At 43.5% G+C, this 14,979-nt stretch overlaps 1 protein-coding gene across 3 annotated transcripts in view; it reads right to left on the bottom strand.

The window, feature by feature from the left end:
* Positions 1–14,979, bottom strand: part of CPNE4 (copine 4) — a 988,906-nt gene that overhangs the window by 323,349 nt on the left and 650,578 nt on the right. For all 3 annotated transcript variants that reach the window (XM_029589334.1, XM_029589333.1, XM_029589332.1), the window contains exons 5-6: positions 7,550–7,621; positions 6,158–6,232 (exon numbers count right to left, since the gene is read on the bottom strand). In XM_029589334.1, the coding sequence (XP_029445194.1) occupies positions 6,158–6,232; positions 7,550–7,621 (147 nt within the window). The remainder of the gene's footprint in view (positions 1–6,157; positions 6,233–7,549; positions 7,622–14,979) is intronic.

Below are 14,979 nucleotides of genomic sequence, written 5' to 3'. Positions count from 1 at the left end.
TAGGCGAAAGGGGTGGAAGGGAAGGGAAGGAGATGGTGGTGATGATGATGATGATGCCAGGGATGAGGAGGTGGAAAGAGAAGTTAATGATGATTCCAGGGAGTGGGGGAGAGGAAAGGCAGTGATGATGGTGGGAGAGGGAGGATGATAATGATGATTCCAGGGAGTGGGGGAGAGGAAAGGCAGTGATGATGGTGGGAGAGGAAAGATAATAATGATGATTCCAGGGAGTGGGAGAGAGGAAAGGCAGTGATGATGGTGGGAGAGGGAAGATGATAATGATGATGCCAGAGAGTAGGGCTAGGAAAGGTGGAGGGCTACAGAAAATGATTATGATGCTGGGGGGTGAGAGGAAAAGGGAAGGGAGAAGGTGATGCCAGGGAGCTGGAGGAAGAGAGAAAGGAAGAGAAGTTTGTAGTGTCAAGGGGAGAGGGAAGGTAATGATTCCAATGGGATGGGGGAGAGGGAAGAGAAGAGAAAGTGATGATGAGGACATGATTGGTGTGCCACAAGGATGCAAACCCTGTGCCAGGTGTGCCACAAAACAAAAAAGGTTGAGAACCACTGTGTTAGGGAATGTCTGAAGAGATGCACACTTGCACTACACACATTCTCTAGAAGCAGATTAAAAAGAATATGAATTAAATGCCCAAACTCCATTCACCAAATAGAGGTGACATTAGGACCATGAAACGTGGAAGACAAATCTAACAAAGAAATCAAACCTGCCCCAGCATTTTTAGTATTAAGAAATATAAACCAAATCCCATAAACACCCTCTCAAAAAAGAGCAAGGCTTCTCTGTGATCACAATTCACAGCAGTTCTGATTTCACAGCTCCTATTGTATTCATAGAGTTTTAATTGCTGCACTCCATCTTTTTAAATTAATGTCATTTTTCAGTTCCTCTGCTGGCAGACACCAGGATTGCTTGTTTTACTGTAATAGTCCCTACTTATTGGATTTGGGATATTTTGTTTTTGAAAAGCTCTAAACTTCCAGTTCACTGCCTGCAACTAGGCTGGTGTATCATGATTGTTACTTTTTCCCAACATTTAAAATATAGAGGGCAATTTTAAAAGGGATATGTGCACAGGTAAAAAGCATTTTGCTCATGTTAATTGGCTGTCTGAAAATCACCCTTCCTCACAGTTGATAAAAGTCTTCTGTGTGTTATAGAAGATTTCGGGTTTGAAAGATTCAGTCAGGACTTTGTGATGTTCATCCTCAAAGTAGACATCTCCTCAGCCATTCTGTATTCAGGTTTTATATGTACTGAACTGTATGATATTGTTTTGAAATAGTTTATATAAAACAACGAAAAAAAATTAAAAAACAAACTGTTTTCATGTTAAGCAGAGTTTTAAGATTGGTTTTCTTTCTTTTACAGCATATCAACATTCTCTCTCGGAAAAGAAACAGTATTTGGTATCCTTGAGTGTTGTAAATTGATGACCGCACTCAATAGGTGTAACTGCTTGTTATGGTAATTGCCTGTGTGCTAACTACTAATGCTATAGAACTCTTAGGACCTTACACTTCAGCAATGAACAGCTCTTCTTGGCACACAAATCCTGTAGGTTATTTCAGTTCCATGGGAATCAGTGCAACATAAAAACTAGGTCAGGAAATGCACAGATTCTTTAACTTTACACGATTACTTTATTCTGTGTTAAGATCTGAGAATGCAATAAATATTTGATATTTTGGGCTCTCTCTTTTTCTTGCTATAACTGATATCACTGGCCAAAGTATCAAATATTTATTAAATTCACAAATCTATCTATACGTAAGAATGTGTGTGTGTGTGTGGGGGGGGGGGGGGGGGAGTGGGTGTCACAAAATCAGTCTTTAATATTAAGCCTTGAATATTATGAGAAAATGAGTGTGAGATCAAAGAAGAGCAGGAGTGGTAGAAGGTGTTTGACACTGCATACTGGGAGGAATCATTGTTCTAACAATGCTTTTGTGTACATGTAGTTCAGGATTCTTCGTGGACTATCTCTCTGAAGAGAAGTACTGATGGGGTGGTCTCTCCAATGTGAGAGGACTATCTGTTCAGCGCACCGTCTTGTTGGCTGGGGGACCAGGGTCAGGATGCCCAGGCCTTCAGAACCAGGGGTGTCTTCGTCTTGGGTCCAAGAGTTTGGAGTCACTGAGATATTCTGAAGATCCAAGGAAGAGATCTCTAAGAAGGGAGTTAAGCTCAGACTCCTGTCCGCAAATGATATCTTCAAAAGTGGTTTTGGAGAGGTTTTGTTTATCTTTGGGGGGGGGGAGGGGGATTCAGAGGGAAGAATGCCTTGCAAGGAAAAGTCCTAGAAAGTTGCTGTCTGAGCAAGCATCAAGTCAGAGACTTATCTATCTTTATTTGATTTAAGAGATCTGCAACTAGAACATTACAGCCAGTATAAGGGGAACTGCCCAGGAATGGTTTCCCTGACAAGGAGTACCCACTGCCAGGAGCGAGCAGCATGACTGTTGACAGACTGTGATGTTTAATGGCATTTATTTTCTGTATTGAATGTGTACTACACCACAGTGTACAAACTGTGATTTTTTTTTCCTGCCATCAAGTTACCAGTAAAAGATTTTAATTTTTGAACACTGACAGTGGTGGTATGTGTTTTATTCTTGCTACTAGATCTCAAAAAAATAACCTTTAAGGGCCTTGGAAGATTGTCCCTTTCCCTGGTGTGCAAGAAGAACATAGGAGCATGGGTGCAGCAATGGCCCATGACCCCCCTTATGAGCCCTTGTCAACCAAGAGACGTTGGGACAGGGGCAATATATATATATTGCCCCTGTCCCAAGGGGCTCATAAGGAATTTGGAGTAGCTTGCATTGTTTTCAGTGTACCCTGACACTTCTTAGTCCACATATATTGCAACCATTTTTCACATATGTCCTTTCCCTTTGAAAATAAGCAGCCACAGAAGCATGCATGCTAAAAAGTCCATTACTTTGCAACTGTGGTTTGTGCAAATGGCAGCGCAGGAGCATAATAATGCATGTGCATTTGAAAATAGAAAGTATGTGTGCTGTTTTACTTTCCCAGCCCTAACACTGCTCCACACCTAAATTTAAGCCAGATAAAAGTACATAAACTATGCAATCCAACATGCACTTTTAACAAGGCAGAGGAGGTCTGGTTTTATGCAAATCATCTTACCTGTGTAAACAGATTATCTGCTTAGCATAAAATAAGGGCTCATAATAAAACTTCATTGAGCTTGTTTTGCTCTGCTTGCCATACATTTTATGGGCAATGAAACCTATTTCTGGGCACTAACAGCTACAGTTTCTAAGAGTTGCTTTTTTTTTTTTTTTTGTTAATCAGAGTTTAAGAAACTTCAGCCAGAAGCATAAAGTTTCACATATTGCATGGAACTGTACAACAACTATACTATTTGATTTCTAAATTCACATGGTGGAGGCAAGTATTTTCCCATTTATCACAGAAAATCAAAAAGTAATACCATTTAATTTCAGCCTCTGTGTACTGTAAAGTACACCCCCCTTGCGTAAACATTCACTGGGGGCAATATTCAGCCGCTGAGTGGCTGGGCTAGTTAGCCGGATAAATATATCCGGCTAACTAGCAGGGTATATTGAGCTGCGTGGTCGTGCTGCTGAATATACCTGACTATCTTAAAATTAGTCGGATATTAGAACAGGACAGTGGCATGACCAGAGTTAGCTGCATAAGTTAACTGACTAACTCCGATTTATTTATTTAACATTTTTTATATACCGATAGCCGTTTGCACATTGTACTGGTTTACCAGGAACAAGCGGAAGGCCAGGGGAAAGGCACAACCGTTACATGAAACGCATGAGAGAACAACTGAACGCATTTAAAGAACATAGGAAGACTTTTGATAACATATGAAACGATTAACTTAGTCATATAAAGCAAAAGGTATAAGAATTGGGATTTACAAATATAGGAAGGTAGAGACTGCACAAATGGGGGGATTTAGGGGGAGGGGGGTAATAAGATAGCTATTTATTGTAAGAATTATATATAGAGAATGGAAGGGGGGGGGGAGTTAATTTATGTACAGGCCACGATGGGTAGCTGGACTGTGGCCAGGTTCAAGGTTATGTTTAATAGGTATGCTTCGAATAGCTTCGAATAACTCTGATATTTGGAGTTAGCCAGTTAACTTATGCTGGTAACTCCACGCTTCCTCAAAATGTCTCTCGCCCCCAACTTATGTGGCTAAATTCTAGCCACATAAATCTTTACATTTTCTGGTTTAGCCATATAGACAGATAACTTTTCAGTAGCCTAGTGGTTAGAGCAGCACACTACGACTCGGGGATCCCACTGCAGCGCCTTGTCACCTTGGGCAAGTCACTTTCTACCCTCCTTTGCCTCCCGTAGAAACTTAGTACCTGATTCACTAAGGCATTTCTCCCATTCTGTGTCTATGGGAAAATGCCTTGATGAATCAGGCCCTTAGATTGAAGCCCTCTGGGGCTAGGGAAATACCCACAGTACTGCTTTTTGAGGCACCGAAAAGTGGAATATAAAACAATGAAATAAAGTTATCTGTCTAAATGGCTTTTGAATATCAACCTCACTGTTTCTTTGAAGGATGCACCTTGCATGCTTCCCTATTGACAGAGAAATCATGTGGGTATTTTAAATATACATAATCCTTTTGTTATCCTTGGGGACAAAATAGTGCAGTTGTTGCATTAATTTACCATCCACATCTGTCATCAGGGAAAATATATATGTTGGCGCTCTTAATGTCATTAGGGCAAATACTTAGCATGATATTAGACAGCTACTGGAAGTAACTCATTTTCTTTATTAGGGATTGTGGCTACAATTGTTCCAGGAAGAATACTGGTTACAATTCTAGTGCATCAAAATCTGCAGAAAATGCAGAATAAAAGCTATAAAAATGGTAAAAAAAAAAATAAAAAAAAAATAATTCATTTATATACATCAAATTTGAAAAATCAAAATAGTACGAGGTCCATATTCAGTCACAATGCAGATAGCAAAGTAAGGACCTCATTTTCCACGCCGCTCACACGCGATACCAGGATGGGGGTGGAGTCGGGGCAGAGTCGGCCCCTGAAGAGGAGGAGTCGGGGCATCACTGGGGCCAACTCTGCACCAACACCGCGGATAGCAAAAAGGTAAGTGCCTTTTCACGGCAGCTTTCGCTCCCAATAGCTACACCTCCTATGGTGGCGCTATTGGGTGCGAAACCAGCAGCGATCGCACCGCGACGGTGCGATCGCTGCTGGCTAGCGCAGGCCCTCCCCCCGTTTCGGCCCCCCACCCCTCATCTTCTAAAGTATTGCAGGCTTCGATACTTTAGAAAATGAGGCCCTAAGCTGGATAAACTTATCCAACTAACTTTGGAAGAATATTCAATAGTGTAGTCGCACTATTGAATATTGCCGGCTATCTTAAAGTTAGCCAGATAACTTTGGCTAACTTTAGGACAGCTATCATGTTATCCAGGTAACTGAATATCAGAGTTAGCTGGATAACTTATTTGGCTAATGTAACTCCTTCCCAAAACACCCCTCAGTTATCCAGCTCAATTTTAGCCCAACTATCAATTTATCTGGATAACGTTTGAGTTATCCATCTAAATGTCTTTGAATATAGAACTCTACATGTCTAATGAGTCTAATAACACAACTAATGGTAGAAAGAACTATTCACAGACAAGTTCCCTGAGGTGGGGAGAAAAGAGAGAAATGAAAAGCAGAAGGAAGGAGAGAAAAAGAGAGGAAGCTACAGATTCTCTCTTTCATATACTATTTTTCAGATAAATATCCTTACAATGAAAATATTTAACTTAATGTTATGACTCCACCTGGGAATATTTCACCATTGACTTACTTGCAAAAGCTCATTTACTTAAGTTTTTTTATCTATGGCATTTTTAAATAAATGAGGTCCCCAGCTTAATTAAATTGTCTGAGTTTTAATTACATTGCCTTGTTTTTTTTTTAATTACTTCACTTCTGGAGAAAAGACCCTTTGTGGTCATTGATCTGGAATCTCTGATTATTTAATAACACCAAACAGAAAAAAAAAAAGCTGCTGGGCAAAATCTTATTAAATCATATTTGCTGGCTTTGGTATGATTTTCAATAAGGCTATTAGCAAATGTTTTACCTTGTCATCCAATTTCCGTGCACTGAAGGAAAGTTCAACATAGTCATCATTGCCAGATAATTCTTCTGCAATCACCTAAAAGAAAATAGATATTTACGTTTTTTTGTGAAAAAGGGAAAAATATTGCTCAAAGGTATCGCTTTGTGACTCATCCAATGTAACTGCAATCTGCAGGAGACAGGAGTCCAGCTTCCAGGAAACTGAGCCCCTTCTAACAAGCAGATTCATTGCATTAAGTCAGGGTAATCACCTGTCTCTGATAAGTCCCTTTGCCCCCAATTATGTGATCTCCTACACGTGGCAATGATTTCTCCTTTCCAGAACCACTGGTGCCTGCATTTCATCTTCTAAAATTAATTGCCTCACATGTAAGAGAAGCGACTATTAAAACCATCATGGTAACATGGGCTACCTTAAACAAAAAAATTGGGATAAGGGAAAACATCAGGCATGAGTGGAAAGCCTGTGCTATTGAGAGTGATCTGCACTTCAGCACAGATAATATAATCATTCACCTAAAGCCTAAATGAAATACATTTTCTTCATAAGTTACTTGCCAGCTTGAATGCTGGTGGTACATTGGGCTTTAACCCTCGGAGTACCAAACTGAAATTCAGAACAAGGACACAGTAATGCTGCCGGGCCCTCCATGTAAGCTCTCTCCTCGCTATCCAGCCCATAGTGAAAGGGGCAGTTAAAGGGAACCTCGTCCCGCACTCCCTAGACTCAAATATGGGCCGTTGGTGCCCCCACCCTTCTACCGACAATAATCAAGCCTCACTCAAACCCCCTCCTCTACCACTTTGCAACAGACATTTGGAGCCTTCTTCCTTAATCTGAAAATGGGGTTTGCATTCACACCAGGAGCCCCAATCACTTGTGAAAAAGTTACCCTGAATCTTCGCTGGCAGGAGGGGCTTGGTTTCCCTCCTGCTGGGAGCAACACCACGTCCAAAATGATGCCACTGACCCTCTGATCTGTACAGCAAAGAACATGAAGGCCAGAGTGCCAATGGCACCATTTTGGATTTCCATTGTAGCCAGCAGGCGGGTAACCAGGATCCCTCTCTCCCCCGCCACTGGCAAAGATTCAGGGTCTTTGTTTTGCCAGTGAGCCAGGGTAGGTGAGATGTATGGGGGATGTCTCCATTCCACAAACTGAGCTAAACTTTGAAAGTCCTGCCAAGTGGGTTTCGTAGACCCTATTTTCAAAAGGGTTTTCCCGGTAGACACAGAATGGGAGAACATATTTTGAAAACAGGGACCAACAAGCTTAGCAGGAACATGCCAAAGCTCAGCAAAAAGGAGATTATTTCCTAATGGTCACAGCTATCCTCTGGCTCAGTTAAGACCTCTGCTTACATCCATGCGCAACCTTCTCAAGCAATTTACCGTTATGGAAGATTTTCCTGCAGTGTTCCCATGCTTCAGCAAGGATTTGGAAAGTTTTCTCTGTGATACAATCTGTGCAGAAGAATGCAGATAAGAAAAAAAAAATAAAATACAATTATGGAAATTTCCTCTGGCTGGTCCACACAAGAGACATGAGGAGGATCTGGGGGAGGTGCAGTATATTAGATTACAACCAGAAATTTTCCAAAAGGACCTTTTACAGAATTAAACAATGTGCTGATATAAAACAACCATGCAATGATGCCTGAAAATGGGGTGATTTCCTGACCTTTATCTGCTTCATTAGGTCACCATGTTACTATGCACAAAACAAATGTTTGTAGTTTGTCATTCTGTCTCAAAAATGTATTTTCATTAGGCAAAATATTTCAACAAGAGCAAAACACCACTAATGCAACTGTAGAAAAAGGGGTTAACAAACAAATAGGTGATACCTTTTAATTGGACCAATTTAATACGAGTAATACGAGTAGAGTTTGTATATTGAATGATGGATCACAAGTTAAATGCTGTTATTGGTTGCTTGCTGACATTCCAAAACTAAATTTATTTATTTATTTATTTATTTATTAACTTTTATTTACCGACATTCGTGAAGCACATCATGCCGGTTTACAAAGAACTCAGGCGGGAAATACAATGAAACAAAGTAACAATATAACAATATAACATTAATAACAGAACCAAAAATCAGAATACAAAAAGAACCAAAAGGGGCAAGGATGGCGGGGGGAGGAAGGGGGGAGAAAGCGGTGGGGGAGGGGGTATGGGAAAGAGGGGATGGGGAGCGGGTGGAAAGGCGTATCTAGATGAAGTATACGACAACAGAAACAAAAATGAAATAAAAAATAGAAGAGGGAGACTATGTACAGTTGAAGTATGTACAGGTACATACCAGCTACATTAATTAGGCGACAGTATTCACTAGGATATAGTTTAGTTAAAGGGAATTTGGAGGTGCAAAGGCGAGAGAGGTGTGCTCGGGGAGGTGGTAGCGGCCTGGAGGCCCAAGGATCAAGGGATGGCTAAGAGGAGGGAGAGGGGGTGGGCATGGGTCGGGCTAAGGGGGGATAGGGGTAAGTGACAGGGCAGGGGGGGGCTGGGAGGTGTGGGAGCGGGTGGAGAAAAGGTCGGGCAGGTGGATCTAGGGGAGAAATTAAGTTTGGTTAGATTCGGGGTAGGCCTGTCGGAAAAGCCACGTCTTGACTCCTTTCTTGAAAATGTGGAGGGATGTCTCTTGGCGTAGGAAGGTGGGGAGGGAGTTCCAGAGGGTGGGGCCGGCGACGGAGAAAGCTCTTCCTCTGGTATAAGTTGAATGTGCTGATTTGAGGGACGGGGTGTAGAGAGTGCCTATCTGGGATGTTCTTGTAGAGCGGTCAGAAGTGCGGAAACGTGGCATTTCATCGAGCCAGGTGTGATTGTATTTATGTAGGGAGTTGTGAAGGATGGTGAGGGTTTTATATTGTGAGCGGGAGGAAATGGGCAGCCAATGTAGGTCTTTTAGTATGGGGGTGATGTGGTCCCTTTTACGCGTACCGGTTATGATTCTCGCCATGGAATTTTGTAGGATCTGAAGGGGTTTGATGGTGGTGGCAGGGAGTCCTAGCAGCAGGGAGTTGCAATAATCTAGTTTTGTGAGCATAGTGGTCTGTATGACTGTGCGGAAATCGTGTGTGTGGAGGAGGGGTTTGAGTTTTTTTAGGATGTTTAGCTTATAGAAACCTCCCTTTAGGAGTGCTTTGATGTGGGGTTTAAAACTTAGGTGCTGATCTATGAAGACGCCTAGGTCTCTTACAGACTGGGGCTGAGAGAGGATTTTGGATTACCTAAGCCCCTGAGGCAGTGGCTTTTGAGCTTCGAAACTCGGCCTGAGTCGGGCAATTTACATACACGTCTCTACTCTAATAAACTTTTGGAAAAGATAAAGGCATCTCTTCTTTTGTTTACCCAATGGTGGGATATCCAGGGGCGTCCCCGGCTGATGACATCACAAGCCGGAGATACTTAAGCACCTCCTTTGGCCTACGCTAACTGACTTGGCAACGAGTTCTCTGAGCTCCTCTGGTGCTTGTTCCTGTTCTCCGGACCTGCCGTCCCTGCTTTGGATCTCTGTTCTACAACTTTGGACTCTGGCTCTGTGTACCTGCTCCTCAGGGGCCTGCTCTGTGCTTCCCAATCCAGGACTCTGTCTTGCGCTGCCCTGCTCCTCGGGGTAGCCTCAGCGCTACACCACCAGAGGTCCTGTCTCCATGCTTCCCCGCTCCTTGGGGTAGCCTCAGAGTTACTACACTGGAGATCCTGTCTCCTCGCTTCCCCGCTCCTCAGGGCAGCCTCAACATTACCACCTTGGACATTCAGTCTCTACGCTTCCCTGCTCCTCGGGGTAGCCTCAGTGTTACTACACCAGAGATCCTGTCTCCACGCTTCCCCGCTCCTCGGGCCTGCTCTGTGCGTCTCTGCCTTGGAGATCCTTCCTCTGGTTTACTCTACCTCCTGTCCTATCCTGCACTGCAATACCTTGGAACTGTGTCTCTCAGACCCCGCACCTCAGGGCACCCCGCGGTATTGCCACAGTGCAGGTGTCTGCGATCACATGGTTGTGACGCAGACAGCTTGTCTATGCCTCCTTTTCTCCTGGGCTACAGCCGTGGTCCAGTTGCCCGTGTTTCCTTTCCACCTCGCCTCCCGACGGTGGGGCCCTGTGGAGCTCAACCCCTCAGGGATAGTCAACTCCCACCTTGGGCCAAGGGTCCACGAAACCTACAAAACCTAACACACCTCCAACATGCTTGTTTTCCCACTGCATGTGGAACTGGTGCTTAATTTGATCTCTTTGAATTTCAAAGCTATGATATATTTAGGGAGGGTAATGATATTACATCCCGTGCAACTTATGCATTACAAAAATTGATAGGTTATGCCAATTTCAAAGCAATTAAGTTGATAAGTTTGCTTAGAAAATTATCCGCGATAATGCACACAAACTAATATGCACAAAGTCACACCTGCGTTTGCAGGGCATAACTTGTATGGATTAGTTCATGTACATCCTTTTTAAATGTATGCATTAATCCCAAGTGGAGCCTAACTCTGCCCCCACCCCCCCACAATGCCTATATTTTGTAAACATAAAAATATCATGAAATTGGGTTAGCACATACTTTTCTGTGCATAAACTGGCACAATTTTATAGCAAGCAATTTGCACACATAACACATGTTTTATACATGTAAATTACTTTGTAAATTACTCATAGCTTATTGCGTCAGAACAATGCATTTTAGAAAGTCTAAGAAAACTAGTATTGATTGGGAGAAAGCTTAAAAGGATTTGAACTTGCTAAACGCCTTTCAGATTGAAAAGACTTTACATTTGACAAATCTATTTCTACTTTTTCTATGACTGTTGATACCTTAAAGGCTAATCTTATAGTTCTACACATACATTTTAGTGTACATACAATAATTTGCTAAATTAAAAAATATTTAAGATTTTTCAAGCATTAAAACATAATAGCTAACAAAAATCTGCTAGCGTAACAGAAAGGTTCTTGTAACAGCCCTCATCCCTAGTCTGAAGTGCCTCTGGCATCATACTGCATGCAAGAAGCATGGTTTTGTTTCTGTGGTTTCTTGCCTTGCCTTGTTAGCCTTGCCTGCTCTTGTCTGTCCTGTTGTGTTCATCCCCTTGACCTGACTTCTTGTTGCCCTGATCTCAGCCTGGACCTTGATTTTGCTTTGCTCTCTGCCTGCCTTGACCTCAGCTTGGACCTTGACTCTGCTTTGCTCTCTGCCTGCCCTGACCTCAGCCTGGTCACTGACCTTGCTTACTTCTACCTTCCTCATACCCAATCTGGAAAGAACTGCTGGCTACCAGAACCTGCGGGCTCAACCCAAGGGAGAGGAAGCTGGTCAGGCAGAAGATCTAATCTTGTGGCATAACAGCTGCTGCCTGTTAAGGCCTATCTTGTGCTTGAACAAGATAGATTGTATAAACTTAACCGTGGCCCAAGGATTTACTACCCTTGCTTTGTGACAAATTGCGAAGTTCATGAACTCTGCTGATTTGCTGGCACTCCAGCTCTTGTAAGGACTGACCTTGAAAGTTTAGCAGCTGACGGGGTCCATGCAAACACTATGCAACTACATATACTCCATAATACTGTGTTGCACCCGTCGGTCGCAGATGGCTGTGACCTTTGCTGCTCACCTCATTTTGCCCTTTAGCTCCGATTCTGGCTAAGATGGCCACCACTGCCTCTGCACACCGACCTCCCTGGCGTTCCCGGGACGGTGTGGGTGATCCCGGTCGTCATCTTGAATCTGGTGTAACTTAGGGCACATGCGCGCCTGCCTCCGTCTTATCCATGTCATGGTGGGAACCTCGGGGACGTCCCCTCCGCATGATGTCACTGCCTACGTGCACTTATGCCTACCGGACCTTCCTACCATTGAGTTAGCAAGGATTCCATCTTGCTCAATTCCTTTTCTCTGAGATGCTTTGAATTGCTGTTCCTGCGTTCCAGGCTGAGTGACTCAGGTACCTGCTCCTCGGGGGCCTTGCTGCACTCAGGGCTATCTGCTCCTCGGAGAGCCTTCCCTGCGAGTCTCACCTTCACCAGCTTAGGCCTGGATTTATCAAAATGCACTAAATATTGCATGTGATAGAAAAAGGGGTTTGTGCACTTTAAGATAAGTGCTTACATACAGCCACTGGGGGGGGAGGGAGAGGGAGAGGGAGACTGGCCATAATGCTCTCACACTAGGTAGGTATTTATATCTCTATGGGAGGCCCACCTAATAACTCGAGGTGAGGTTTAGGTATTAGTGTAGAGGGTTGGGGCTACTTTGACATTCAAAGTGAAACTTACGAACAGAACAGTGCTCTCTTGTGAAGATTTGATGACCTTCGGAGTGAGGAAATTCACTCAAAGATGAGATTTGTGCAATGTTCTCTCAATCTAGCTTAATGTTACCCAGGTAGAGTGTCCATAAAGCTAGGTTGAGAGAACATTGTACAAATCTCATCTTTGAGTGAGTTTCAAAACAACTAAAACCAGCATGGGCAAAAACATTGCAACATGCGATAAAGCCTTAACGCAAGCTATTGCAAGGCTTAATGCTACTGAAAAAGGTGTAGCTAAAATCGGCATTAAAGCTGTGTGATAGGGCTTCGGAAAACGGTGAACCCAGCCCACTCCCACCCCTAACTTCTCCTTTTTTTCTGATTTGCATCGCACCATAAGTTATGGTGCTATTGCATACGTTAAAGGTGTTTTCGCATGCGTTAAGGGGTTTTTGCATGCGTTAAAGGTGCTTAACGCATGCGAAAACGCCATAATGCTATTTGATAAATGACCCTGTTAGTGAGTACCTCTCGCTAACTCTACGGACAACCCTTCAGTGTCCCTACTCCAGGTCTCCGTTGCTGCTACGTTATATCTACTACAACACCACAGTGAGTACTAAACCTGATCTTTAACTCTGCTTCTCTCTTGCTGTGCGGATCCTCGGGTTACCCCGCTCTGCGGACTGCTACTGGATCCACGCTGTCTTGTGCCTGCTCCCAAAACCCAATGGCTCAACCAGCGGGGGAGGGACTGGCTAGGTGGAAAACTTACCCATGTCTAGCTCTGTGGTTCTGTATTGCTCCTCGAATGGTGTTCCCTGAGTCCAGCCAAGCATTCCATGATACTTCTTCCGAGCCATATCTTTTCTTTAGAAATCATGATTCCTTTTACTCATATTATAATACTTATCAGGTTCTTCATAAGGAAACATTTTAAGAACTCTGATGGTGATTCTAGCATGAGTGGTGAGTACCAGCTCAGAGAAGAGACTAAGGGGGTCATTTTCTAAAGGGATCACACGCGAAATGTCCCTTTTCGCAGGCAATACCTAGATCGGGGTGGAGTTTGCACCGGAAGGGGAGGAGTTGGGGTGGCATCGGGGCGGACTATGCGACGACTTCGCTGACGGCGAAAGGTAAGACTCCTTATCGCCGCCAGTAGGGCACCCAATAGCACCACCTTTCACGGTGGCACTATTGGGTGCAAAAGCCGGCCCGCCCCCCGCTTTGCCCCCCTCCCCATTACCGCCGGATTCTCTAAGGTCTGAGACCTTAGAAAATCCAGGCCTAAGTTGGTTACAAGATTGCCTCAAGATTACTATATATTTGTACTAAACTGTAAAATTCTTGAAAAGTATTTTAATCTGTTAAGTAGAGAACTGGTGAGCCCACAGAAAGACATATGGTTGAATTTGATTACATAATCACTGAACTTTTTGATAAAGTGAATTAGCAGGGTAAAAATGATGTATGCAGAGCTGTACTATCCTCGTCACAAAATTCACAAATAAATATGAAGATAAATCTATACAATAGTACACACATTTTTATTTGTGTAAAACATTTGTATAATACTACATGTTAGGAATTGATCTGTTAATGTTATTTACTGTATCTGAATTATGTAGAATATTATTAAAATTCAGATTTCCGGATGTCATTTCATGCATGAGTGATCTGGAAATATATCTATCAATTTACACCTTGCATTACAAATATTGTTCAAAAGCACAATGCCATTTGCTGAGAATGAAGCTTAATTTTTAAATACCATAATCAGAGGTAGAACAAGGAAGAAGTAAATGGCATTTTTATCTGTACTGTGCCTGTATACCTAGTGTATTAAAATTTATAGAGATGTGAATCGGAACAGGAATCGGTTCTGATTCCGGTTCCGATTCACATCGTGGGGTTTTTTTTCGTCCGGCCCGATCGCGGTTTTGTTTATCGACTGCGCCCGAGCCGATAAACAAAAAACCCACCCCGACCCTTTAAAACTACTCCCTTAGCTTCCCCCACCCTCCCGACCCCCCCCCCAAAAAAACATTTTACAGGTACATTTTACAGTGGGGATCCCGGGAGCAATCTCCCGCTCTCGGACCGTCGGCTGCCACTAATAAAAATGGCACCGATGGCCTTTGCCCTTACCATGTGACAGGGTATCCGAGCCATTGGCCGGCCCCGTCACATGGAGGGAGCAGTGGATGGCCAGCGCCATCTTTAAAAATGGCGCGGGCCATCCAGTGCTCCTACATGGTAAGGGCAAAGGGCCATCGGCACCATTTTGATTAGTGGCAGCTGACGGCCCGGGAGTGGGAGATCGCTCCTGGGACCCCCACTGGACCACCAGGTACCTGTAAAAAGTTTTTGGGGGGGTCGGGAGGGTGGGGGAAGCTAAGGGATTAGTTTTAAAGGGTCGGGTTGGGTTTAGGGGCTATTTTTGTGTGCCGTTTTTCCCACCCTCCCCCAAAACGATAAGAGAACCCCCACGAACAATTTGGTGGGGTTTTCCTATCGTTTTTGGGGAGTCCCTGATTTCTGACGATTTTGAAAATATCGTA

This window comes from Rhinatrema bivittatum, chromosome 2 (genome assembly GCF_901001135.1).
Source record: "Rhinatrema bivittatum chromosome 2, aRhiBiv1.1, whole genome shotgun sequence".
NCBI classification, from domain to species: domain Eukaryota; kingdom Metazoa; phylum Chordata; class Amphibia; order Gymnophiona; family Rhinatrematidae; genus Rhinatrema; species Rhinatrema bivittatum.
Note: the sequence above shows the minus strand (reverse complement) of the source record. Positions and strands in the feature narration are given on the sequence as shown.